This window comes from Myotis davidii, unplaced genomic scaffold (genome assembly GCF_000327345.1).
Source record: "Myotis davidii unplaced genomic scaffold, ASM32734v1 scaffold363, whole genome shotgun sequence".
NCBI classification, from domain to species: Eukaryota; Metazoa; Chordata; class Mammalia; order Chiroptera; family Vespertilionidae; genus Myotis; species Myotis davidii.
Window position 1 is genome coordinate 3262559 of NW_006294069.1, and position 25876 is coordinate 3288434.

The 25876-nt window shown below is 46.7% G+C and overlaps 2 protein-coding genes across 2 annotated transcripts in view; both read right to left on the bottom strand.

Moving 5' to 3' along the window:
* RILP (Rab interacting lysosomal protein) overlaps positions 1 to 123 on the bottom strand; it is a 4705-nt gene extending 4582 nt beyond the window's left edge. Inside the window, exon 1 of the mRNA XM_006768130.2 lies at positions 31 to 123. Coding sequence (XP_006768193.2) covers positions 31 to 123 — 93 coding nt within the window. The remainder of the gene's footprint in view (positions 1 to 30) is intronic.
* Positions 124 to 861: 738 nt separating this feature from the next.
* The window catches only part of PRPF8 (pre-mRNA processing factor 8), a 30537-nt gene continuing 5522 nt past the window's right edge, over positions 862 to 25876 (bottom strand). The window contains exons 9-43 of the mRNA XM_006768091.1: positions 25669 to 25859; positions 25415 to 25534; positions 25139 to 25328; positions 24888 to 25007; positions 24645 to 24779; positions 24145 to 24274; positions 23708 to 23904; positions 23389 to 23595; positions 23101 to 23264; positions 22829 to 22955; positions 22510 to 22702; positions 21842 to 22029; positions 21437 to 21675; positions 21073 to 21219; positions 20674 to 20884; positions 20365 to 20481; positions 11489 to 11736; positions 11212 to 11391; positions 10894 to 11029; positions 10618 to 10787; positions 10322 to 10451; positions 10055 to 10201; positions 9701 to 9861; positions 9218 to 9409; positions 8723 to 8960; positions 8237 to 8365; positions 6565 to 6678; positions 6309 to 6482; positions 5834 to 6027; positions 4293 to 4532; positions 4055 to 4196; positions 2253 to 2393; positions 1995 to 2134; positions 1691 to 1893; positions 862 to 1195 (exon numbers count right to left, since the gene is read on the bottom strand). Coding sequence (XP_006768154.1) covers positions 1041 to 1195; positions 1691 to 1893; positions 1995 to 2134; positions 2253 to 2393; positions 4055 to 4196; positions 4293 to 4532; positions 5834 to 6027; positions 6309 to 6482; positions 6565 to 6678; positions 8237 to 8365; positions 8723 to 8960; positions 9218 to 9409; positions 9701 to 9861; positions 10055 to 10201; positions 10322 to 10451; positions 10618 to 10787; positions 10894 to 11029; positions 11212 to 11391; positions 11489 to 11736; positions 20365 to 20481; positions 20674 to 20884; positions 21073 to 21219; positions 21437 to 21675; positions 21842 to 22029; positions 22510 to 22702; positions 22829 to 22955; positions 23101 to 23264; positions 23389 to 23595; positions 23708 to 23904; positions 24145 to 24274; positions 24645 to 24779; positions 24888 to 25007; positions 25139 to 25328; positions 25415 to 25534; positions 25669 to 25859 — 5910 coding nt within the window. The 3' untranslated portion in view covers positions 862 to 1040. The remainder of the gene's footprint in view (positions 1196 to 1690; positions 1894 to 1994; positions 2135 to 2252; positions 2394 to 4054; positions 4197 to 4292; positions 4533 to 5833; positions 6028 to 6308; positions 6483 to 6564; positions 6679 to 8236; positions 8366 to 8722; positions 8961 to 9217; positions 9410 to 9700; positions 9862 to 10054; positions 10202 to 10321; positions 10452 to 10617; positions 10788 to 10893; positions 11030 to 11211; positions 11392 to 11488; positions 11737 to 20364; positions 20482 to 20673; positions 20885 to 21072; positions 21220 to 21436; positions 21676 to 21841; positions 22030 to 22509; positions 22703 to 22828; positions 22956 to 23100; positions 23265 to 23388; positions 23596 to 23707; positions 23905 to 24144; positions 24275 to 24644; positions 24780 to 24887; positions 25008 to 25138; positions 25329 to 25414; positions 25535 to 25668; positions 25860 to 25876) is intronic.

Below are 25876 nucleotides of genomic sequence, written 5' to 3' on the forward strand. Positions count from 1 at the left end.
CTCCTGCAGCTCGGTGCCCAGGGCCCCCGCTAGATGGTACACGAGCTCTGCGGCCGTCTCAGCCCCCGCGGCCACTCGAGGCCTCCAGCTATGCTCCCCAGGCGCCGCCCTCCTGGGCTCCATGTCCCCCGAAGGCCAAGGGCTGCGACAGCCACCGCCCCCAACCCTAACTGGGGCAGGAAAAAGCCAAACAGCTCCCGCCCAGGAAACAGTTTAGCGCAGGAGAGGGTGGGGTAGAAGCGACTGGGGAGGAGCGATTAAAGAAACAGCGTGGGGGAAGGAGACAGTGCCCTGGGCCCCCTGGGCCCGGTTCAGTTCAAGTCCCCAAGGTCACAGGAAGCAGGACAGCCAGCCTCCAGCCAGGCGTCCAAGAGCTGAGGCTCGGGGCTGTAAGTGGTCACTTTGTTATGCCCTCCCCAGTGCCCAAGCCAGGCTCCACCCCTGTGCCTGGAGTCACGGGGCCCCACTGGGCTGCCAACCACACAGGGCAAGAGGTGAGGAGTCGCTGGGCTGTCACTGGCCTCAGCCACAGAGCCAACTGTCCAGGCATGTGCCTGTGCCCTGACCAGGAGTGACAGAAAGCTTAAGGGGCCAGGCTGGCACACAGCTGCAGAGAACAAGTCACAAGCTTCCTGGCTCAGGAAATGGCAACTGCTCCAAGGGATGATTTGCAAGTATTTTGGAGCAAAATTGGCAAATGTGGTCAAGGTGGTAGGAGTGTGAAAGCCCAACCCGCATATGTCAGTTTCCAGTGTCTACTGGATATTTAGCCCCACAACCCCTGAGGGGTCCTCCTTTCCCTTCAGCTGCCAATCCTACACCCAGAATTTGAGCTCAGAGGGGGAAAACACTGAAAAACTCCCAATTTATACAAAATTTATTATACTGTTCAGGATTACAGGTCACCAGGAGTCAACAACACAACAAGCACAAAATAGAGGGAAAAGGGGCCAAGCTGATGAATGTCACCAGCTAGTCTGTGGGAGGTGGGGCGAAGTCTCCAGCCTGTGGGGAGTCTGCAGCAGGAGGTGAGGACACAGCTAGGCGTAGAGGTCCTCTCGGTCCGCAGAGTAGACCTCCCCCTCCTGCAGGAGGGCGAAGTTGAGGAAGTGGGACGGCCTGTGCACCTCGTGGTAGAACTCTTTGGGGTTTGCCAGCTGCAGCTCATACTTCATGTTGGGATCATGCCGTACACCTTGGGGTAGATAAAAACGTCCAATATTAACAAGGTCCACCTATCTCACCCAGCTGGGGCCCCTGGGCCATCTCCAAAACAGTCAGGCCTCAAGTGCTAAGGATGAGGGCCTAACCCAGTGATGGCGAACCTTTTGAGCTCGGCGTGTCAGCATTTTGAAAAACCCTAACTTAACTCTGGTGCCATGTCACATATAGAAATTTTTTTATATTTGCAACCATAGTAAAACAAAGATTTATATTTTTGATATTTATTTTATACTATTAAATGCCATTTAACAAAGAAAAATCAACCAAGAAAATGAGTTCGTGTGTCACCTCTGACACGCGTGTCATAGGTTCGCCATCATATTAGCCTTTTATTATATAGGATATTTAAATGCCATTTAACAAAGAAAAATCAACCAAAATGAGTTTGCCTGTCACCTCTGACGCGCGTGTCATGTTCGCCATCCCTGGCCTAGCCCCAGCCCCTTCCCTGAGCTTCCGCACTCACCCATGAAGTTGTAGTTCCATGAGGACTGGGCAGGGACCATAAAGAAGCCGAGGAAGCGGTCTGACAGCAGCATCTGGACCCGCTCATAGTGCGAAGGCAGGTAGCCCTTGGGGTTGTTGCCCTTGTCTGTGTTCTGGCGGCCCCATTCATAGCCACTGGGGGTCAGCTTGTAGGCCGTCAGTGTGCAGGAGCCTGGTGTGAAGCTGAAAGAGGGATGAGGATAAAGTCAGAGCTTAGGCCACCATTCTGGGTCCTGGCCTGCAATGCTGGCCCATTCATACTTTCCATGGGGGCTCAAGCCCACCTGCAGGTGATGATGATGGTTTTCTCGCCATCCCAAGATGGGTTGTCAGCCATGATCTTGGCATGGGTGGTGACATCCTGGGGCGATAGCTGGGGGGACTCATTGGGCTGAGTGTGGATCCAACCTAAGGGTTCCATCTCCTATAGGCAAAGAGCAGTAAAAGATGATTTAAAGCCCTATCTGCAGACAGGAATCCCACTCATGAAGGTAAGGTCTGCCTTCCCTCCCCAACCCTCGCAGCAGAAAACCCCCACTGACCTTGAGATACTCATGCTGGGGCAGCTGGTTAGGCAGGTGCACAGTCTGGTGGGTACCCCACTGTGGTACCATCACGATGCAGCGGATTTCCTTCACCTGGGGGTTATCTGGTGGGCTAACCCCATACAGGTATCCTGCAATCTGGAGACAAGGGGATCAAGAATCAAAATGATTCTTAGTACCAGCCTAGACCTGGGCTTTTAGCCGTTTCCTTCCCTTCCTTAAGAACAAGTTTCTCAAAATGTGTTCAGAATCTATCACATCAGAATCACCTGAGACCCGGCTGGTGTTTCTCAGTGGCTGAATGTCGACCTATGAACCAGGTCACATTTGATTCCTGGTCAAGGGCACATGCCCAAGTTGCGGGCTCAATCCCCAGTGAGGGGCATGCAGGAGGCAGCCAACTGATTAGTCTATCATTGATGTTTCTATCTTTCTCTCCCTCTCCCTTTCTCTCTGAAATAAAAACATGTTTGCTTGTTGTTAAAAAAAAAAGAAAAACCTGGGTGCTTGGTCACAACATTAAACATGGACCTTATCTCAGAATGACCACATCAGAATCTCCTGAGTGGGGTCCAGGAATCTGCACTGCTCCCCAGTTGATTATGTAAGTATAGTATCTATAAACAAATGAAAATTTCTTTAAAACCAGCAATAGGTGGTATTTTAAGTTTTACAAAGTTAAGAGGACCTGTGTTCCTATAAATCACCCACACAGAATATTAACAAACTTTTCAAATTCACCAAACAGGCCATAAATGGTGTTTTACAACACGTGAATTTCCCTAGTTACCAGTAAAGGTGAGCATTTTTTCATATTATACTTGCCACCTGTAGTTCCTTTTCTGAACTACATCTGTAATCTTTGCCCAATCTTCTATAGTTATCTTTTTTAAAAAAATCAACTTCTGAGAATTCCCTATTCTAGATCTTAATCCATTATATGTATGGTTATGCAAATAATTTTTGTTTTTAGGGTATCTGTTGTGGTACCCTTCGACACACAAGTTATTCATTTTGACTGTGGTTTTGTGCTTTGTGTCTTATTTAGAGGGCTATCCCAAAACTAATAAATGTTTTCCTCTAATATTATACAGTTTATTTAGTATTTTAAATAGATATTTATTCCACCTGGATTTTATTTTTGTAAGCAGTGTGAAATAGGGATCTAGATTACTTTTTCTGATTGCTTCAATATCATAAGGTATCCTTAATCCTACAGACTTGATATACCGTATTTATTATATGCACATGAATGTTTCTGTGTAGACACTATTCTCTTAATTGCCATAACTTTATGTTTTGATATCTGGTGGGGGTCAAAACCCTCCTTACTGGAGTTCGACCAGGGGGCAGGGTGGTCCGCCAACCGCGCCCCCTCCCCAGGTTAAATCAGCCTGATTTGTGCGGGGCGGGCCAGGCTGGAGCCCACCCATGCACAAATTCATGCACCGGGCCCTCTAGTCCTTGTATATTTTCTTTTCTTTTCTTTTTTTTAAAATATATTTTATTGATTTTTTTTACAGAGAGGAAAGGAGATAGTTAGAAACATCGATCAGCTGCCTCCTGCACACCTCCCACTGGGGATGTGCCCGCAACCAAGGCACATGCCCCTGACCGGAATCGAACCCGGGACCCCTCAGTCTGCAGGTCGACACTCTATCCACTGAGCCAAACCGGTTAGGGCATATATTTACTTTTCCACGAATCTTGAAACCTCAAGTTCCAGGAAACCTTAGGTGAGTTGTAGATACATAAAATGTTTGGCTAACACCGTGGCCCAGCTGAGCACACTTACTCACTTGGGCCCGAAGGTCAGATATGCAGATGAACTTCTTAAGCACATTCTTGGGAAGGATATAGGTGTAACCAGTCTCCTTGATGTCATCAGATGAAACATAGATGTGATTGGTCCTTAGGTGCAGGTTGGCAGCAGAGATGGCCCTGAAAACAGGTAGGAATGTCAGCATTTCTCAACCCAAGCACTGTAGGTAGCCCAGCAGGCCCTTCCATCCCTACCCCTTTGGCCCCTTACAGTACCTGACCCTCCATTCAGTTTTTGATGAGAAAGTCTGGGTCTCATAGTTGCTGGTGGTGGAGGTGATGATCTCATCCCCGTGCTTGTTAACAGTACGAGTCTGTGTTGCCGTCAGCTGTGACTGTTCCTTGGTCTGCTTCTCAATCTCAGCTATCTGCTGCCGCTGCTGTGACGGTGCGGAGATCTCCATCCCCAGGATGATGTCTCGAATCTCTGATTGTGTCAGTGAGGCCACATTCACACTGAGGGGACAGTGTGGGTCACACAAGGGTCCCTTCCCCTCGGTCACTTATGCCTCAATGGCAAGAATGTAACTTGGGTACATGGGAACCCATATTATCCCAGACAATCATCAAGTGACACTTGTAAAGGAAGTGTGAAGTGCAGAGGTACTAATACTAACACTGCCACACCCCAGGATGCCCTGTGCAGGTGCACTTTCCAGCCAGGCTCAAACCTGCTCAGCATCCATACCTCCCCTTTTCCCTTGATAAAAAGTGCCCTAGCGCAGGACAATTCTCAAAAACAGAAACCCTGAAACATGTTCTCAGAGCTGGTACTGTCAGTCAACCTAGGGGATACTTGAAAAGCTACAGAGACCTTTGGTTCCCACAATTACAGGGAAGGAGAGGGAAGAAAGGTATGTGTGTGCTATTAGCAGTGGGACCTCAGGGCCTGGGATGTTAAAACTTCCTGTAATGCATGGACAGTAAAGAAATGCCCTGCTCAAAATGGCAATAGTGCCTCCACTGAGAAACAAGGCCCAAGAGTCAGAATGAAGCCCCAAAACACAGACTCTTCCTTCACTATCTGAACACATTGTTTGCGGGTAGTTTTTATCGCGCGCTAACAGGTGGCGCGGGCCATTTTTGCTAATGTAGTGTGCAAATGGCAACATTCAGTAAAATTACTTTAACTTTAGTTTATGTATTTATACGTGACCCGCATTCTATCGCTAGTCTATAAAAAACGTATTAATACGTGTCCCGCGCTCTACTACCAGTCAACGTAAAACGTATAAATACGTTTCCCACATATAATGTGTGAAGACACAGCTTCAGCTTCTTCTATAGGCAATTCCCAGGACAATTCCTTTTTTTTTAAAAATATATTTTATTGATTTAGCACAGAGAGGAAGGGAGAGAGATAGAGAGTTAGAAACGTCGATGAGAGAGAAACATCGACCTGCTGCCTCCTACCTGAGGCTAAATGTTTCAAAAAACCCAGAAACTGCCCTGGCCAGTTTGGCTCAGTGGATAGAGCTTCAGCCTGCAGACTGAAGGGTCCCGGGTTGGATTCCAGTCAAAGGCACATGCCCAGGTTGCGGACTCCATCCCCAGTGAGGGGTATGCAGGGGACAGCCAATCAATGATTCCCTTTCATCATTGATATTTCTCTCTCCCTCTCCCTTCCTCTCTGAAATCAATAAAAATATTTTTTAAAAAACACACACAAAAAAAACCCAAAACAGAAACCATATACTGTACCACTTACTTCACCCTTTTTGTCTCTTCCATCTGCCTCCCCACCCCCAACTGCTCACTTGTTTTTCTTGCCGTAGTCGGCCAAGATCAGATCCTTGAGCTGCACCTCCACCTTAATCCATTCCTCGTCAGTCAGGGTGGGCCAGATGTGGTGTGGTTCTGTAATAGTAGTCTTGTCTGGCTTCAGAATCACCTTTGCCCGGTCATTGTTCACATGCAGGGCACGCAGAATCAAGATGAGGCGGGAGAAAGCCTGGAAAGAGAGGAGGCAGTGTCGGGGGAGGCCAGACACTTAATGTTCTTTCCTTTCCTTGATCCTATTCTGTCATGGAACCAGGAATTGATTTCGAACTCTAAGGTGCTACCTCCTATCCCCTCACCATGAATCAACTTGATATGCAGAGCAGAGTCTCTGTCCACATGTTGAGAACGGCCCCCATGAGGGACCTGTGGTTAAAACCAAGGCACAAGATCTTCTCGTGGCCCCAAACCCACTCCTCTTAAAGTGATCCTCTTCTTGAGGTAGCTTCATACCGTGTAAGATGAGATCGTCTTGAGCCAGTCGTCATAGAGGTTAAAGAGAACCATCTGGGGCTCAGTGGCTTTCAGGATGAGGTCCCCAAACTTTTCCACCTTAAGACAAGCCTGGAAGGGCAGCTGGAGCTCTGACCCTTTGATCACGATATTGGGGAAGTCCAGCAAGTGCACCTGAGACAAGATCAAATCCAAGATTAGAAACAGAGCCTGCAGGTCTCAGCCTTCCTTTCTTCTAACCTCATCCACCTCTCACCTCCAATGGATCCAGCATGCCCTTTCTGGTGACAATGATCTGCTTAGGCTGCTCCTCCACAGGGAGAGATCGGATCAGGGCAGCCACCTCCTCAGCCGTCTTCCACTTAGCCAACTAAGAAGCAAGGGAAAGAAATAAAAACCGAGTCTCCACTCTTCCAGGTAAACCAGAAGACTCAGTCTTTAAATAATTGAACTATGTTTCTTTTTTAAATATATTTTTATTGATTTCAGGGAGGAAGAGAAACATCAATGATGAGAATCGTTTATCGACTGCCTCCTGCACGCCCCACACTGGGGAATGGCCCACAACCTAGGCATATGCCCTGACTGGGAATCGAACTGTGACCTCTTGGTTCACAGGTAGACGCTCAACCATTGAGCCACGCTAGCTGGGCAAACTATTGAGCACTGTTAGGTACTTCGAAGGTAAAGTAAGAGGTGTCAAATGGCATTGCCCCAAAGGGTTTTCTACCTAGGTGGCTAGATAAAACTCATACAAGCTGGTATTTGATTATACTACACTATGTCAGGGACAAAAGAAATTAAGACCAACGGTCATAAAGAGCTGCAGAAAGAGGTCTTAAGGAATGAGTAAGACTGATAAACAGAGGAAGAGCAGAGTTCATTCTATAAAAAAAGACCTATGAGCAACGCCACAAAGGTGAGAGGAACATTAGGGTTTTGTGATACTAGGACCGCAGACTAACTGCACGAGGAAACATGCCATAAAGGAAGAGAAACTGTGGCTGGACAAGTTATAGCTCAGCCAGATACCAAGTGTCTAGGAAGCCAAAGAGGAGGTAATTAAGCAAGGAGGGGCAAGCAAAGGCTTTGAGATAAAGAAATTTGGTGAAAGTGACATTTTATTTTTTAAAATCTTTTATTAATTTCAGAGAGGAAGGGAGAGGGATAGAGAGATAGAAACATCAATGATGAGAGAGAATTATTCATTGGCTGATGGAGCCTGCAACCTGGGCATGTGCCCTGACTGGGAATCAAACCTCCTGGTTCATAGGTCAATGCTCAACCACTGAGCCACTCCAGCCGTGCAGAAAGTGACATTTCAAGAATGCTTGTTCCTGGCTTTCCCTCCAGGAAGCATGCCCACGCCATTCCCTTCCCCCTCTTCTTTCGCTACAGGAACTTATTTCCTAAATTCCAAGGGACCCCAGGAGACTTGCAACCAGGGGAGCAATGGGCAGCGGCAGTTCATCCCAGGCTAACCCCTGACCCTGTCTCCAGGCCCCTTTCCTCTGACTCCTCCAGGAGCCAAAGCAGCCCCGCCCAGGCTCTCCTGTTGCTTCTTCTATGCCCGTCCTTGCTTCACTGTCCCGAGTGTGTTTTTGCTGTGGTCAATAAATTACTGCTTGCTTTTAAGAAAGAAAAGAATGCTTGTTCCCTTTAGAAAGGTAATTTTTGGTAGCTCTGTTCAAGCGAGGTTAGAGGTAGGAGATTCAGAAAGCAGAGCCCAGCTGGCAGGCAATGAAGGCCCTCACACACTCTTGGACCTCCTACAGGAGAATACTCCCCAAATTAAGTAATTTGGGGAACAAGTTCAAATGAGATGCCCCCAATCTTTCAGAGAGAAAGATTTTTTCTCTCACACCCACACCCACACCCCAAAGATTAAGAGAGAAGTTTCTACAAGCTCTGTCCTTTAACCAACTCACCTGACCCAAACGCTTCTGTCCAGCCCACACAGATGTGTGGATTATCTTGAGAAATAGCTGCCCTGTGCGTGGGTTGAAGATGAAGATGGCCCCATTGATGGGCTTGGTTGTCAAGTTCCCTTCAAAGGTCTAAAGAATGATTACATCAGTTAGTACAGCCTAGAACAGCCGTGGGCAAACTACGGCCTGTGGGCCGGATCCAGCCCGTTTGAAATGAATAAAACTAAAAAAAATAAAGACCGTACCCTTTTATGTAATGATGTTTACTTTGAATTTATATTAGTTCACACAAACACTCCATCCATGCTTTTGTTCCGGCCCTCCGGTCCAGTTTAAGAACCCATTGTGGCCCTCGAGTCAAAAAGTTTGCCCACTCCTGGCCTAGAACCATCCTGCCTTCATGCCAATATGCACACACTTGCCCGATCACCCTCCATCAGGCATCTAGAGTCCCACCCCCCTACACTACTTGTAGCCCTTTCTCACCTTGTGAATCGTCACTCTGTAGACGTTAGTGTCATCCACAAACCAAATAATCTGGTTGGAGAAGAGTTCACCATAGTTCTGAGAGGACAGATAGGGCTCAGTGGGCTCAGATGAATAGAGCTGCAGCCCCTTGCGAATCCGTTCACGTAACACATACAAGGCAGGGTTTGCCTTCATGATCTTGGCCATGGCCTGCTGTATGAGAGGCTTGCTGCCTGGGAACCAGTTTCCATAGGCACTATGAAGGTGGAAGAGGCAAGAAAAAGTTAGACCAGACTGGTAGTGTCAGGAATAAGGCAAACTGCAACTCTACAGAGGAGGAAAAGACTGTTGGCCAGGCTAACAAGCGTCTGCTCATATACACAGAGACAGGGAAGAAAGAGTCAGCGACCCAGAGGAGGAAAGAGCCAAACCTCATTATAGCGGGGCAAACTAAAAAACACTATATGTCCAAGTGTGGGCTGATGGAAAACATGCTTCTGAGCCCCATCTTACCTGTGCAGGTTATAGGCCAGGTCAATGGCAATGAGCACTCCCGTGGGTGAGGGGTAGATACTCATGTTGTCCGTGGTGTAGTCCAAGAACTTGGCCCGGGCATAGCGCTCAATGTCATGGGAATCATAATCCCCCCAGCGCAACTGGATGTCAATCCAATACTTCTGAGTGGTGGTGCTGTCCATCACATCCCTGAGGGTGGAGAGAGGTTAGGAGTCCAGGCTTCCAGGAAGCCACTGACACAACCACAAGAACTCTCAATCACTATATCTAAGTCTTCAAACCAACCCCTCTTGCCAGTTCCAGGTCAGCAAGACTCCCCAGAGAATCAGCAGACTTGGCTGAGGGTGTCCATAGGATCCAGGGAGAGCACTGGTTCCCAGTCAGAAAGAACAGGCAGCGATCATTCTTAAAGTAGAACTGCTAGAAGAATAGTGAAACTAAGACTCCTGGATGCCTAGGGCTGGGCCATAAGGCACTTACTTGGAGTCTGCCAGCAGTGAGGGCCGGGAAACATTCCACTTATAGGAGGCAAAGAGCAGGATATCTGCACAGGAAGAGTTCATTTTATAGGACTTTCGGGGGTGGATTGTCTCCTTTTGTACTGTCTCAATTTCCAGTGCATCCAGTTCCTGATCAAACACCTGGAGGCAAAAGTGGAAAGGTTATGAGTGGCTATGGAAGCCCACTTAAGAATAAAGGCTTGTAGAACTTAAGATAATGTGGCCCCTGGTACCACAATAGAGTCTCATCCTCAGAGTTTCCAGGGTAGATTTCCTACACCCAAAGAGGTAACCTGACTTTTGATGGCATCCTCTCCCCTCAATTCTAGCCCACCTGACACAAATCCATAACGATGCTCTCATGGATCTTCTGCCACAAGTGAGCTCGGAAGATCTGGATGAGAGAGATCTTCAGTGTGGGGATCTTGCCGTGCATGAAGATCCCTGTCAGATCCAGCTGCACCTGAAAGCCGACGTATACCTGACAGGAAAAAGGAAGTTATACTAGAGATCAAGAGACTTTGGTTCTCAAGACATAACTAAGAAAGTACAAACACTTGTTTTTATCTTCTGATCTCCCACGTTTAACAATCACACTCACATTGGCTCGGTTGATGGTTGGAGACCACCAGAGGGTGAATCTACGATTGGGAATCTGGTTCAACCCTGATCGCTGAGCATTAGTTAGCTTCTTCCACTTCATAGACTCCTCAAAACCACTGGCCTTCTCCCTGGGAAGCAGAAGAGACCAGGCACAGTGATGTTGTGCCATCTCCCAGAGTGCTGTTGACCTCTTGGGGATGGCTGTTGGAACACATCATAGCAGTCCACAGGCACACAAGGGATGAGCTCAAAGAGGTGTAACAGGTCACTGTAAGGGGAGAGGAGAATCCTCACCAGAAAAGCCCCTCCCAAGTTGGAAAGTAAGTGCCCTTGAAGAGTGTGTGTTCCAGAATGCCTTCCACACCGCCCAGGGCCTGGATCATATCTGTGCGGTAGTTGTTCAGGTTCCAGAGCTTCCCATCATGACGCTGGTGTGTCCACCAGAAAGGGTTCTGCTTCAAAACCTAGATGTCAAGAAAAGTATGGTTACAATTCTAAGCGCCTACTGTCCCAGGATGGCCATGGAGTCTCCTAATTCAGGGAAACTGTTCCATTATCCCCTCCACGTGCCTGGTACTGCTTGAAGTCAGTTCGAACACGCCAGCCCTTATCATAAGCCAATGTGTGCCGGTCCTTCTGGAAGAGGGTGTTGATTCGAGGAATGCCACGATCCCATGAATCTTCTAGATCTTCTAAGGTCAGCCGTCTGCCAAAGAAAAAAGATCAAAGTGAAACGTGCTCATATGAACAGTTAAGCATACCTACTGACCAAGAATAAACGGGCAGATTTAGAACCTACTTCCTTGTCTCCATAAAAATATGTCATGCAGAGTTCAAAGGTCATGCCTCCACACCCCACAGGACTGCTATGTCCTCCTGGATGCCTACCTGTTCTGAGCAATGGCCTCTTGTCTCTTGAGTGCATATTCAGCCCAGACCCGCTGAGAATCAATAAACTCACTCTCCCATGGCTGTATATAGCGGTACAAGTTGGGAATCAGCTGGTCTTCTTCATGGCTCATTCCTGAACGGAAGTGTGTGATACCTACATCTGTCTGCTTGGACCACCTGTTTTGGGGGACAACCAAGATTAGAGAAAAAATAAAGCCTAAAAGATAAATACCCCTTCCCTTAAGGTCTAGCAAGATTTTTAGCCAAGTCCTACCTGAGGTCAGACTGGGGGATGAGCACGTGGCCCATGGAGAGCATGCCGAGTCCACCCAGCTCCTTCGGGGTGTAGAACACAACAGGGGGGAACCGACTTGGCATCTTGGAGTTGAGGCCAATCTTGATACGTGTCTGGATCTTGTTCTCACACTTCACCAGCAAGTCCAGGAGCTCCTGTGTGTTCACCACAGCCTCCCGAAAGTATGTCATCAGGCCAATAAGAGCTGTGTTCCACTTATTCACAATCTGAAGATAGTGGGAAAGAAATTATAGATGAGCCATTGGTGTGGGGGAAGATACAACAGACTAATTCAGTTAGTTATATCGTCCAAAGTTCTCAAGAAAGATTTCAACTTAAGGTCATCAGGGAAGTATATATAAATCAAAATCACTGGGAGATACAACTTAGCACCCATCAGAGTAGCTACAAGATAGGGACAAGTGTCAGTAAGAATGTGGGGAAAATGGAACTCTCATATACTGCTGGTAGGAACATGAAATTATAAAGCCACTTTGAAAAACAGTCTGGCCGTTCCTCAAAAGGTTAAAACAGTTACCTTATAACCCAGCAATCCTACTCAGGTATATGCCCAAGAGAAATGAAAACATATGTCCACACAAAAATGTGTGCACAAATTTCATAGTAGCATTCTTCCTAATACTCAAAAAGTGTGTGTGTGTGGGGGGGGGGACCCAAATGCCCATCAATTGACAAATGGATATACAAAATATGGTATATCCAAATGACAGAATATTCAGCTATGAAAAGGACTGAAGTACTAATACATGCTAAAATATGAACCTTATGTGAAAGAGGCCAGACAAAAAAGGTCACATACACTGTATGATTCCATTTATATGAAAAATCCAGACAGACAAATCCACATAGACAGAAAGTAGATTAGTGGTTGCCAGGGGCTGGGAGTAGGAACAATAGGGAGTGAGTGATAATACTGTTCCAGAATTAGACAGTGGTAATACCTACACAATATTATGAATATACTGAAAAACCCACTCAATTGTAGACTTTAAAAGTGTGAATTTCAGCCCAGCCGGCGTGGCTATGTGATTGAGCATCGAACTATGAACCAGGAGGTCACAGTTCAATTTTGGTCAGGGCACATGCTTTGGTTGTGGGCTCGATCCCCAATGTGGAGCGTGCAGGAGGCAACCAATTAATGATTCTCTCTCATCATTGATGTTTCTATCTCTATCTCCCTCTCCCTTTCTGAAATCAATACAAATATATCTTTTTTTAAAGTGTGAATTTTATCTCAATAAAAAAAAATTAATTGAGGCAATATAAACAATGTTAAAATAAGACCAGAGCCCTGGCCGGTGTGGCTTAGTTTATTGAGCGTTGTCCCATGCACCAAAGGGCTGTTGGTTCGATTCCCTGTTAGGGCACATGCTAGGTTGCAGGCTCAATCCCCAGTGCAGGAGCTGCAGGAGGCAGCTGATTGATGTTCTGCTCTCACATCAATGTTTCTCTTTTTCTCTCTCCCTCTTTCTTCCTCTCTCTCTCTAAAACCAATAAAAACAGCCCAGCTGGCATGGGTCTGTGGTTGAGCATCAACCTATGAAACAGGAGGTCATGGTTTGATTCCCAGTCGGGGCATATGCCTGGGTTGCAGGCTCGATCCCAAGTATGGGGTGTGCAGGAGGCAGCTGATCAATGATTCTCTCTCATCATTGATGTTTCCATCTCTCTCTTTCTCTCCCATCCTCCCTGAAATCAATAAAAATATCTTTAAAATAATAAAATCAATAAAAACACCTAATAAAAATAAGACCAAATAGAGTCGCAATCCCAGAGTAGGCAGTGGGAAAAGAAGGGATGAGAAAAAAGTATCAAAAATTAATGGAGAGGCCCTGGCCAGATAACTCAATTGGTTAGTGTCATCTAGATATGACAAGGTTGTGGGCACATACAAGAAGCAACCAATGAATGCATAAATAAGTGGAACAACAGATAGGTGTTTCCCTCTCTCTCTCAAATCAATAAATTTTTAAAACATGTTTTTAAATGGAGGGAATAAAAACGAGTGGGATCACAGAAATTGCCTTCCTACTACAAGCAACTAGAAAAGTAAACGAGATATATAAAACAACATTCCTGGGAAACTGGCAAACAGGCAGACAGACTATGACCCTTGAGAAAAGGGAAACATACAGTGAACCCCATAACCGCCCCAGCTTACTGCCTAGTGGCAATTTCCAATCTGCAGCACAAACATGGAGGGTTAAGGAAAACAGCCCAATAGGCTCACTGAATCGAAGAGACAAAGATTAGAATTCAGGAGGTCAAAGCAGCTAGAAACTGTGTGAAGAAAAGGAAGATACACAGAAAGAGATCTCTGGAGATCCACGAAGGGACTGCCCCAAGTTTCTGACTGAGTCCCAATCTGTATGCAGTAAAACTCCGAGGTCAGTGAAAGAACCACCAAAGATCAGTAAGCTGAACAAGGCCCACAGCTTATATGGGCTGAAAACAGTTTGTGTTCCCACCAACCAGAGTAGAGAGACCGTATTCTACATGGGAACTGGGTAAAGTCCCCAGAAAGTTACCTACTTAACAGTGGAGGTAAAAAAAAAATATATATATATATATATATATAATCTCCAGCCCTAGCCAGTTTGGCTCAGTGGATAGAGCACTGGCCTGCAGACCAAAGGGTCCTGGGTTTGATTCTGGTCAAGGGCACATACCTTGGTTGTAGGCTTCTCAGCCCAGACCCTGGTAGGGGCTCGTGCAGGAGACAACCCATCTCTCACATCGATGTTTCTCTCTATATTTCCCTCTCTTCCACTCTCCCTAAAAAACCAATAAAAAAATATCCTCAGGAGAGGATTAAAAAAAATCCAGACAACAGGTGCTCTGAATTTGCCATAACCAAACTTAAAAACAAGCTTCCAAAGGATCAAACAAATCCACAAATTACTGAACTGCACACCAGAACACAACCCAATACCCTGCGGTCGTTTGTCTACTCTCAGCCACCAAAGCTTTTTTACCGTTCCGGTCGTACATCTGCTTTCAGCCACCACAGGAAGGAACCGTACGAATCTTAACTCTATTCATTCATGTATCAGTTCATAATTTCTCTGAAAGCTCTTAAGCGTCTAAGCGACCTTGTCACGAACCAAAACATTGCCCTGATAAATCGGAGATATCAAAACTCAATATAAACAAACGCAGTTGTTCCATACTCGCCATGCAAAACACCATGGCGAGTCAGTCGATACGACCGCAAAGGGTTAAAGGTATACAACAAAATCCATAAATAACTAAATAAAATTCACAATTTCTGGCATGCATTAAAAAATTACCATGAAGCCCAGCCAGCATGGCTCAGTGGTTGTGGGTCAACCTATGAACCAGGAGGCCATAGTTCAATTCCTAGTGAGAGCACATGCCCGGGTTGCACGCTCGATCCCCAGAGTTGGGCATGCAGCAGGCAGCCGAACAATAATTCTCTCTCATCATTGATGTTTCTACCTCTCTCCCTCTCCCTTCCTCCCTGAAATCAATAAAAAAAAATATTTTAAAAAATTTACCATGCATACAAAGTAGAAATAAATTACCCATAACCAGAAGAAAAATCAAACAGAAACAGACTTAGAAACAACAGATGATGGAATTAACAGACAAGGACCTTTAAAACAGCTATCAAAAAAACTTGTGCCCTAGCTGGTTTGGCTCAGTGGATAGAGCATCGGCCCATGGACTAAATGATTGAGGTTTGATTCCAGGTCAAGGGCATGTGCCTTGGTTGCAGGCTCAATCCCCAGCCCTGGTCAGGGAGTGTTCAGGAGGCAGCCAATAGATGCGTATCTCTCACATCAATGTTTGCTCTTCTCTCTCCCTCCCTTCCACTCTCTCTAAAAATCAATGGGAAAATATCCTTGGGTGAGGATTAACAAAATGAAACAAAAATCTTGTAATTATGCTTGAGTATATTAAAAACATGAACATAATGAGAGAAACAGAAGATGCTAAAGACTCAAATGGAACTTTTAGAGATAAAAGATCTGCCCTAGCCAGTTTGGCTCAGTGGATAGAGCGTTGGCCTGTGGACTGAAGGGTCCCAGGTTCGATTCTAGTCAAGGGCACATGTCTGGGTTGTGGGCTTGATCCCCACTAGGAGGAGTGCAGGAGGCAGCCGATCAATGATTGTCTCTCATCACTGATGTTTATATCTCTTTCTCCCTCTCCCTTCCTCTCTGTAATGAATAAAAATATATTTTTAAAAAGGTCTAAAATTGATCATCTAACATTTTACCTTAACAAATCAGAGCCCTGGCCGGGTAGCTCAACTGATTAAAGCATTGTCCGGACAGGCCAAGATTGTGCGTTCCCTCCCTGGTCAAGGCACATACTAACAAGAATCATAAATAAGTGTAACAACAAATTGTTACACTTCCAACCACTATAGTACACTCCTCTCTAACCACTGACACCCTTCATTACTCAGGCTCTTACCTCTCACACATCTATTCCCTTGATCCCTGTATTTTTTCCCTCTAAGGCCACTGGCCTCTTCTGGTCTCTTCCTTTTCTCCCCTCGCATAATCCAGGAGTCTAAAAGGGGCCAGCACCCTTAATTCCCCTGTAGCCAGTCCCTTACCACTCCACCACAGTCCTCCAGCAAAACCCAATCCTAAATCACCAAAATCTATGCACATTCTCCATCCCATCACTGAGTAGCTGAGTGCTTCTGGGAAGAAGTCAGTTTCCTTCATTTTCTTGAAATTCACGTACAGCGTAGTTTCTTCAACATCCCATCATACCCCCAACACTGTGCTTTAAAGTTTGAAACCTTGTGTCCCTTACTCCAGCCCAGGCAAAGCTGAAAAATTCAAGACTGTAATAACTTCCCACTTATCTCCATTCACATCTATCCAGACCTCTTTCCTATTAGGTTCAGAGGATCTTTTCCCTCTGCCTGCCTTTTCCACCATCCCGACACAATTTCTCTAGAACATTGCTCCATCGCTCATCAACTTCTACGCTCTGAACCTCTACTGGCTCCTTAATGAAAGCATACCCAAGTCACTCCCATTTAAAATACCTGCCTTGACCTACATCTCCCTCTAGGTGGCATCTAATGTCCTTCCTCCAGCTCTGGCGAATCGACAGTCCTTGCTGTCTCCACCCTTCACTTCCCATAAAGCCTCACCCACTGCAGTCTGGCTTCTATCCCTACTTATTTCTGAAACAGCTCTTGCTAAGGTCACCAATGACGTCCAGACCGCCAAATCCAATGGATACGTCTCAGACCTTATCTAAGTGAAAGACTCTTAAGCAACTGCCAGTGTTAACTGGCCACCCACTCCCCACAGCCTTGGCTCCCGTGACCCAGCCCTCCCCTCCCTCCGTCTGGCCACACTGCTGCTCCATGTTCCCGACTCGTCCCTCGGCTCTCCTCACTCCTTATATTTTCCCTGGATAATCTTGCTCACTCTTGAGCTTTAAACCATCTTTTTTATGCTGACAGATTCCTAAATCTACATCTTCAACCCAGACATCTTCAGGCTTCAGATTGTAAAATACCTCCTCTTGGACATTCTATAGAAACTTGTAAGTTACCCTGACTGCTCTTACTTTCTCACCTCATTTCTCTCCCTGGAGCTTCAAACTCACAGTATTTTTCATCAAATCTAAGAGACTATCAATTTAAGAGGCACCAGTGGGGGGGGGGAGGATACACACATGTGTATATTTATCATGGAATTAAAGAAATATATAAATATTCTTCAATATCTATTAAAGACATATATAAATATCTCCACCTAGATATTCTCAAGAACTTCAAACTTTTTACATCCTAAACTATATTCACTTGTTCCCCCCCTAAACCTGTTCTTCTTCCCGTAGACTTCCAATTAGTGACATCAATATCCACCTAGTCACCCATGCCAAAAACTATTATTTTGACTTCTTTCTTTCCCTCTGGCAGTCCACCTAGTCACCCATGCCAAAAACTGACTATTATTTTGACTTCTTTCTTTCCCTCTGGCATCCCATCAAAATGAAACTCATCTGATCATACCTGCTAACTACTTATCAAATCTGTTCCCCTATCCTTACTTCTACTTTCACTGCTTTCATCATTTTTATCTGGACTCTGGCAGTAGTCCCCAAACTGATCTCACATCCTATTCCTCTAAACCCATCTTCCCACAGCTGCAAGAGTGAACCACCTAACACAGAAATCTGAGACAGTCACACCCATGGGTAAGGCCCTTACAGAACTCTTAATGAGGCGTAATCCTCTCCATGATCTGGCTCTTGCTTATCTACCCAGGCTCCATCTGCTAACAGTCCCAACTCCACGATTTTATTCCAGTAAATTCTCAACTTTTTACAGTCCCACATATAGCTGCTAGTTACCTCTCCATACTTCTGGCTGAAGGAATGCCCTCTCTCACCACTTCATCACGTTATTTTTTTTCCAGGAAGCCTTTCCTCTCCTTCTCCCAGAGAAGGCGAGTCCTTAATGAGTGTTCTCACAAATTCTAATAGCTCTTTTCCTGACTATGCATCTGTGTTGTCTCTCCAACTAGCTAAGTGAGCTCAATTAAGGCACAGACACTATCTTACATATAGTACGCACATAATACCTTGAGTGCAGTAGTTATCAACAAGCACCAATGAATGAATGAGCTACATAATTCCAGTTATCTGACTCTTAGAGGGAATAACCAACCTAAAGGACAAAGTTTTTCCTAGCACCAGTCTCCAAAAAAGTCTATCATGAGGAACTTTAGGTAAGGAATAAGATAAAATGTATCCTCAAAAGAAGCATCACTAAAAAATTTAAGGCATTCTTTATGTGTGCTGCATATTTAAAGGGATATGAAAGTCAGAATAAAAGAAAATTGCTACAGCTAACAGTTATTATTCTGAGGGAAATCAGGATGAAGTGCCTTTTTAAAAATCCATTGAGAGCCCTAACCGGTTTGGCTCAGTGGCTAGAGCATCGGCCTGCGGACTGAAGGGTCCCAGGTTCGATTCCAGTCAAGGGCATATACCTTGGTTGTGGGCACATCCCCAGTAGGGGGTGTGCAGGAGGCAGCTGATCAATGTTTCTGTCTCACTGATGTTTCTAACTCACTATCCCTCTCCCTTCCTCTCTGTAAAAAATCAATAAAATATATTTTTTACAAAATACCCTCCTTTCTATAAAAGGAAGGTAGGCATCACCAGAAAAGGAAGTAAATAAAATGGAGGCAAGCAATATGTCAGAGAAAGAATTCAGCGAAATGGTCATAAGGTCACTGAAAAGAATGGAAGACAAATTCAACAATATGGCCCTAACAAGTTTGGCTCAGTGGATAGAGCGCCGGCCTGTGGACTAAAGGGTCCCAGGTTTGATTCCTGTCAAGGGCATATACATTGATTGTGGGCACATCCCCGGTAGGAGGTGTGCAGGAGGCAGCTGATGGATGTTTCTCTCATCAGTGTTTCTAACACTCTATCCCTCTCCCTTCCTCTCTGTAAAAAATCAGTAAAATATATAGTTTTTAAAAATCCACTGAGATACTTTATTTCTATGTATGTATTATATTCCTAAAAAAAGGAATCCCAGGATTTTCTATCTTTTGTTTTCTTTTAAGATTTCTGATTTTGAGAGAGGGAGAGAAGAAAAAAACATTGTTGTGGGAGCGAAACATAGATTGGCTGCCTGCTGCACACCTCCTACTGAAGGATCAAGCCTAAAACCTGGACACATTGCCCTGACAGGGAGTAGAACCGGCAACCTTTCAGTGCATGGGACAAAGCCCAACCAACTATACCATACCTGCCAGGGCATCCTTTGTGTTGCTTCTTTATGGATCATACCAGCTGAAGTTGTCAGTACAATGAAACCAAACTGACAGGGTGGATTCAGATTATTTTGGCACTTTTAGATCTCTGAGTTGCATATCAAATCGGGGGCTGTCCACACCACACCTGTTTCATCTGCCTGTGCAGTTCATAATTTTCCCAACTGTGATCATCAGGACTCTCAAATCCACCAGTGTAACCTTGCCTCATCAACACAGTTAGAAACTGGACAATGACTTTGGAGCACAGCCTAATTAAGAACTTGGTGTTTCCTTCTTTTTGGCATTATTGATGCTCTTGTGAGCATTAGCCAGGACATTCATGTACACCATTACAAAGCGAGGAAAGAGAGTGGAAAGGGCAAGATGACCTGTTAAACCATGCAAAAACTTGTACACACAGTCTACAAGTCCAGCTGCCTTCAGAAGCAACTGAAGGGGAAAACAGACACTGGGATAGCTAATTATGCTTGCTTTTCAATATGCACACTATGTTACTGTTTAAAAGATGAGTTATATGAGTTGTATCACTAGCCCTTGGAAAAATGCAAAAACAGTGATTTTTTTCAAATTTAAAAATCCAACTTCAGCCGAAGCCGGTTTGGCTCAGTGGATAGAGCGTCGGCCTGCGGGTTCGATTCCGGTCAAGGGCATGTACCTGGGTTGCGGGCACATCCCCAGTGGGGGGTGTGCAGGAGGCAGCTGGTCGATGTTTCTCTCTCATCGATGTTTCTGACTCTCTATCTCTCTCCTTTCCTCTCTGTAAAAACTCAATAAAAATATATTTAAAAAAAAAAATCCAACTTCAACTCTTGCCTTAATTTAGAGCCATCACAACTACAGAGAAGTAGACTGCAGAAGTCCTTCAGGGAATTCTCAGAAACTAACTAACTTGATTTGACACTCTAATCTGCTATCTATACCTAAAGCACGGAGACGGTACAGTGGGCGATACTGGGAAGAAAGGAGAGCAAACCAGGGGAAGAGGTGAAAGGGAAGTGAGATGGACAGAGGACACAACCGAAGTGGAGCTGTCTGTGATACCTTGGTGAAAGTGGTGGAGCCGGAAGCCATCAGAATTTGACGCACACGATTGTGGAAGCGCTGCATTGACTCATCATCCACACGCAGGAAACACTGGGCTGTCCGCTCCTTAGTAACCTAAACCACAAGGTCAAGGTTAATTGTCTCTGGTACTGCCACAGGAGCAAGGACCAACTCTGACCACCACAAGGCCCTGCCACCCAGCGAGGCTCAGCTGACGGATGGCGTTGTGTTGGTATTCCTCACCCCCATCCCCCCCCAAGGTACAGGGGTGGCAATGCTCTGTCTAGCCCCCTTCCCAGGTTGTACCTCATTCTGTAGGTTCCAGACCCCATCCTTGTGGGTGAACTCCTCATAGCTGGTGCGGCACTTTGGCAGAATGCGGCACTCAAAGCCACACATGTTGAACAGCAGGTTGGGGTTGTCCTTACTGTACACGGACACGAAGCTGTTCTCCCACTGAACTGTAGTCACTGACCGTGGCAGACGGTTCTTGATGTCCCAGAACACTGCCCGACCCCTGCCCACAGAAAACACATGGTCACATCAGTCTCCTGGGATGAAACTTCCCTTCAAAGGTCAGACTAACGATAACCCAACAGAATACACTCCTCCCACCCAGGACACAACCTCATGAATCCCGTCTAATTGTCTCTGAATCCCTCAGGCTGATGTTCTCCCAGCTCCCACAGCCCCACTCAGACTCACAAGTTGACATCATGTTTCATGAGGCGCATGCGGGCATCTCGGGGCCAGCACTTCTTGTTATTATAGCCAACGATGTTTTCATTGTTGGGGTCAGGGTGCTCTGTCAGGTAACGCTGGATCAGGTCTCGAGCCTCATCTGCTGTAAACCTACACCAGGCAGAGTGCATTGCTGAGGCCCCAATACACTAGGACCTCAGGAGACCCACAGCTGGATAAACCCCAAACCCCTACCCTACCCACAGTACTTCATTCCATTTTGAAGCCCCAACTCAGCAGAAAGTCAACTAAAGTACAAGAGCCACTTCCAGAGGCTAGGTATATGCCTCAATGCCCTGCAAAGATAAGAATCCAGGCAAGCGCTCACCTGAAGAAAATATGGATGCGATCAATGTATCTGCAGAAGAGACGGATTGGGTGGGCAGCCTCCGTGGCTATGTCCTGGAAACTGAGAAAGTCATTTGGCATCTGAGGGGGCCCAGCCATCTCACTGGCCCGGTGTAATCCCAACACAAGCAAATCCATCACCAGGCCATAGTACTGCACAATGAATGAAGCGAACTGCAGGCCTCGGATGATCCCATATGAATTCGTGTGGTTCATGTCCTAGAAAGAAAGACTTACAACTCTTTAACAACTCTCAACCCATGGCCATGTCCCACGCTGCTCTAGGGCCCACCCTCTTTTGCCCTCCCCTTAATAGAACCTAACTCAGTGGGCCAGACCCTCACCCCACAACAAAATTCCTTGTTACCCTGCCCCTAAGACATACCTTATAGTTGATGACAACGTTGTTCTTGGCTGTCATGTAGTCAGCTATGTTGTGGTCTACAATGAGTCGCAGCAGCCTATTAAGTAGGGTCAAGTCGATCTTCTCATACATCTTCTCAAAGCGTGACTCCAGCATGACATTGCACTCACCCTCACTTGTCTCCCACACATCCTGCAGGTTATTGATGCCTGAGGAGTAAACAAGACAGGTCTCCAGGTTGGAAATTCCCTTTCAGGACTAGTGCCTACAGTAGCTATCATATTCGCAGTAACACTGCTCATTCATCCGGATTGCTAGGACTGCTTTGTTCAGTTTAACATCAGCACGTGTTTCCTTGGTACCATGCAGCAAGAGAGTAAATGAATTGTGCTGCCCGAATGAGAAGCTTTTTCTTTTTTTTCAAAAATGTTTTTATTGATTTTTAGGGAGAAAAGAGAGGAAGAGGAAGAGAAACATTGTGAGAGAGAAACATCAATCGGGTGCCTCCGTACCAGGGATTGAATCTGCAACCTGGGTAATGTGCCCTGACCAGGAGTCAAACAGGTGACCTTGCAGTGCATGGGACTACACTCAACCAACTGAGCCACAGTGGCCAGGGCCTGAATAGGAATTCTGATGTAAAACTCAATTCACCTCCTTTCCTCAGAGGTGATCCCAGGAAAGTTTACCTTGGCACCACTTATACACAAGCAGAGGAGGCGGTTCTGTGTCAGCAGGCTTGATCCAGGGTGGGAAGAGGCGGCGCTTGTCAGCTTCATACCACAGGTACTGGTCCAGGTAGGCATCAGTTATCTTCTCCAGTGGTTCCACATCATACACTGGCACCAGGTGGCTATAGAGATCCATGAACTCAATGCCCACCTGTGGGACAGGGAAGCTGGCTCATACCAATCCACCAATCACCTGAGGCATTCTGCCACCCTGAGCGCCATGAATGAATAGCAGAGCCAAAATAAAATGGGGGGGTGGGGAGGAATCTTCACTCACTTCTTTAAAGGCTCTCTGCGTGAGGAGGTGACGCTTGATGCGGGACAATGCCTCATGGGGGTTGTCGTAGGCTTGCTCGATCAGCCCTAGCTCCTCCCTCTGAGACTGGTTTAACCGAGACTTCACACTGACAAGGCAAGGCAACAGGAAAGTGAATAAGAAAACTAAGAGGAAACCAAACTCAGAAAAGACTGAGGCTAAACCTTCCTTTGGACTATGATAATGCCATTCTCCCTGTCACCTTCCCACAGGAGCCTGTCTACTCCACTCACCTGTAAGCTTCCTTGAGCCGCTCTAAGGCCAAGATGAGCAACTTGGTGTCATGTTTATAGGAGAGTGGAGGGAACGGGATGGGTGAGAACCTACGGCTTTCCAACCAGTGCACGGTGGTGGTATACACTGCCACCGCCTCCTCTGCTGTGATGTAAGGCCCATCCTGCAAGGTACACATAATGATTAGCCTCCCACTGTAGCCAATCCCTCCCGCACAAGGCATGGGCCCAACTCTGCAACCCACTCCCTGGCCACCCCCACCTCCAGCCCAGCCTTCTCTGCCCAACCTTCAGGTAGTTGTGCTGCCGCTCCTGTTCTGCCTTCAAGTAGAGCCGGGTGAGACGGCCCAGGTTCTTTTTGCAAACAGTCTTGTCCACAGTGGCCCCACGACGGATCCGTTCTCGGTTGTAGTGGGCAGTGTTGGTCCACCAGTCAGCCTTGGCCTTCACATATCGAAGGATCATATTCTCTATGGGCGTTGGCAGTCCAGGGACCTGAAAGTACAAAAGGCACAGTGAGAACGTGATGGAGCCACACAGCCCGAGAGCGGTGCTCCCAACCCCAGGAAAGACGTCCTTGTCTGCTCAGAGGTGCGGAGATACCCACCTTCCAGGGAATGTTGGCCTTCCAGCAGCGCCAGGCCTCACTGAGGTGCTGCAGGATTGTCCGGGCCTTGTTCTGTTTAATCCCCTCCGGCATCATGTCTAGAATGTCATGCATCACAGCTGCCCGAAGCTCAAGGTCAAAATGTGACTCCACTCGCTGCTTTGTTACAGTCTTCGCCACCCCCTTTGAGTGTCGGCCTAGAAGTGAAGTGATTAAGAGTCATTGCTTGTAATGAGTCTTTACCTTTATGCCCCCCTCACTAACCATGGTTACAACAAAATAAACAGAATACTAGGTCAGACTCATTAGAGAGTGGGACTTAGAGGCAATGCAGGAGGAAGGGAGTCAGTCTCAAACAAGGCAGGGGACAGAACAGGAACACATAGGACCTACCCGTGAGATCATGGGAGAAGCTGGACAAAGAGAAAACCACTCACCTTCAAACTGCCGGGCCAGGAGGTTGCCCAGCCATCGCTCCAGCAGAGGGGTGATGCCACGCATGAAAAACAGCCAGACCCGCCAGCCAGCAGCCCAGAAGCCACAGCCAGGGCCCTTCCCTACAGGGCCCTATGATCCCAAGCACAAGAAAAGAAGTTAGCAATTAATTTAATGACAACAGAAAATTGGGCAGAGATGGGATAGGAGGAACACATGTATGACAGTGAAGGGGGGGGAGCAGGGGAGAAAAAACTCTTGGGACCTCAACAGCTACAATGAGGTAAATGAGAAAACTTTAAGCAGAAACCAGTAACTAAAATTTCCTATTTAGACCTAAAAGTGGACTTGAGGAGGATATGGTAAGGGGTGGGGGACTGTTAACATTCACAAGGTGAGAGCAGTAATGACACAGAGCTTTTCTCCAAATAGATCCCTGGAAAGCACCCTGACTAGCTATAAAAATTAAAATGGGTCTGAGAGTGTATGGGCAGGGACCCACCGTGTTGAAGCGGTAATAAATGAGATGCTTCAGGTCCTTGCACATGCGAATCTGCCGCATCAGCTTGTATTTGTACCGGTACATGCCTGTCAGCTGCCCCACATGGGCAAAGATATACTGCAGTCCATCTGCCAGCTGCAACACAAATGCCCCATCAGTCTTTAGGCTACAGCCAGCTCCACAATCAGCCCAGGCTTCACCCAGCTTCTCACCTGGGTAGGGGTTGGAGATACTTAGCCTTACCTGGAAGGCATCCACATTGCCCAATCGATACTGCACATGACTGTCTACCACCAACTTAGTTAAACGCAGAACTTCTCGACACAGATGGAAAGCATTCCCAAAACGAGATTTTTTTCTTTCCTGGAGAAGATGCCAAGAACAGAAAAAACTAATCAGCAATGGTCCCGAGTGGATGTACGCCTCCTTTGGGGGCCAGAGCAAACCAGTCCATCCCTCAAGCTCAGGAGACCCTTAAGGTCCAATGCAGACACCTTGGTGGTGAGCGTCTTGACAGGCTTGAGGTTGAAGTTGTAATCCAGGTGCAGATAGTTTAGGTTTTTCCGGTGAATGAGAAGGTTGAGCATGTTGTAGCCCTGGCGGCAAACCTGTAGCCCCACCTCCACCCAGTCCAGCTTCGTGGACTGAAAGAATTTGGTGGCTTTGAAGGAGCGGAACAGATACCTGGAGTGGGAATAATGAAAAGAGTGTTAGCTTGCTGATCATCTTTGGAAAAAAAGAAGTCTGAGCAGGGCCCTCAGGCACCTTACCTCTTCTTCTGGGCTTTTGGGGGCCGGTGTTTCAGGGCATTAAGTACGTAGTACTTAAGCAGCTTCTGGTAAGAGACCCTCACTTTCACAGGCTGCCCAGCAGGACAATGCTCCCGATACCTGGGAAAACACCCATCAGGTAAGACTGGCCCAACTCTCTTTCCAACCACTCAGATAAAGGCTGCATGCCCCCACGCCCCCTTCGCGTTTTCCTCCTATACATCCACCATCCTCCTCCCAGGTAGAAGCCTTACCAGTTCTTGACAAGGGGGATGTCCAGGGCCCGGCGGGTGCGACCAGAGCGTAGGTTGAAGGGCCGGGGGGCCCAGAGCAGGGCAATGCCATTGGCTGTATTGTCCGTGTAGAGAGGGGTGTCCTTCAGGAAGGGCTCCACGAAGTCTGGGAGCTCAAACTCCTCATCATCATCTGGTAATGGTTCCTGGCTCTGAAAGAATAACCCCC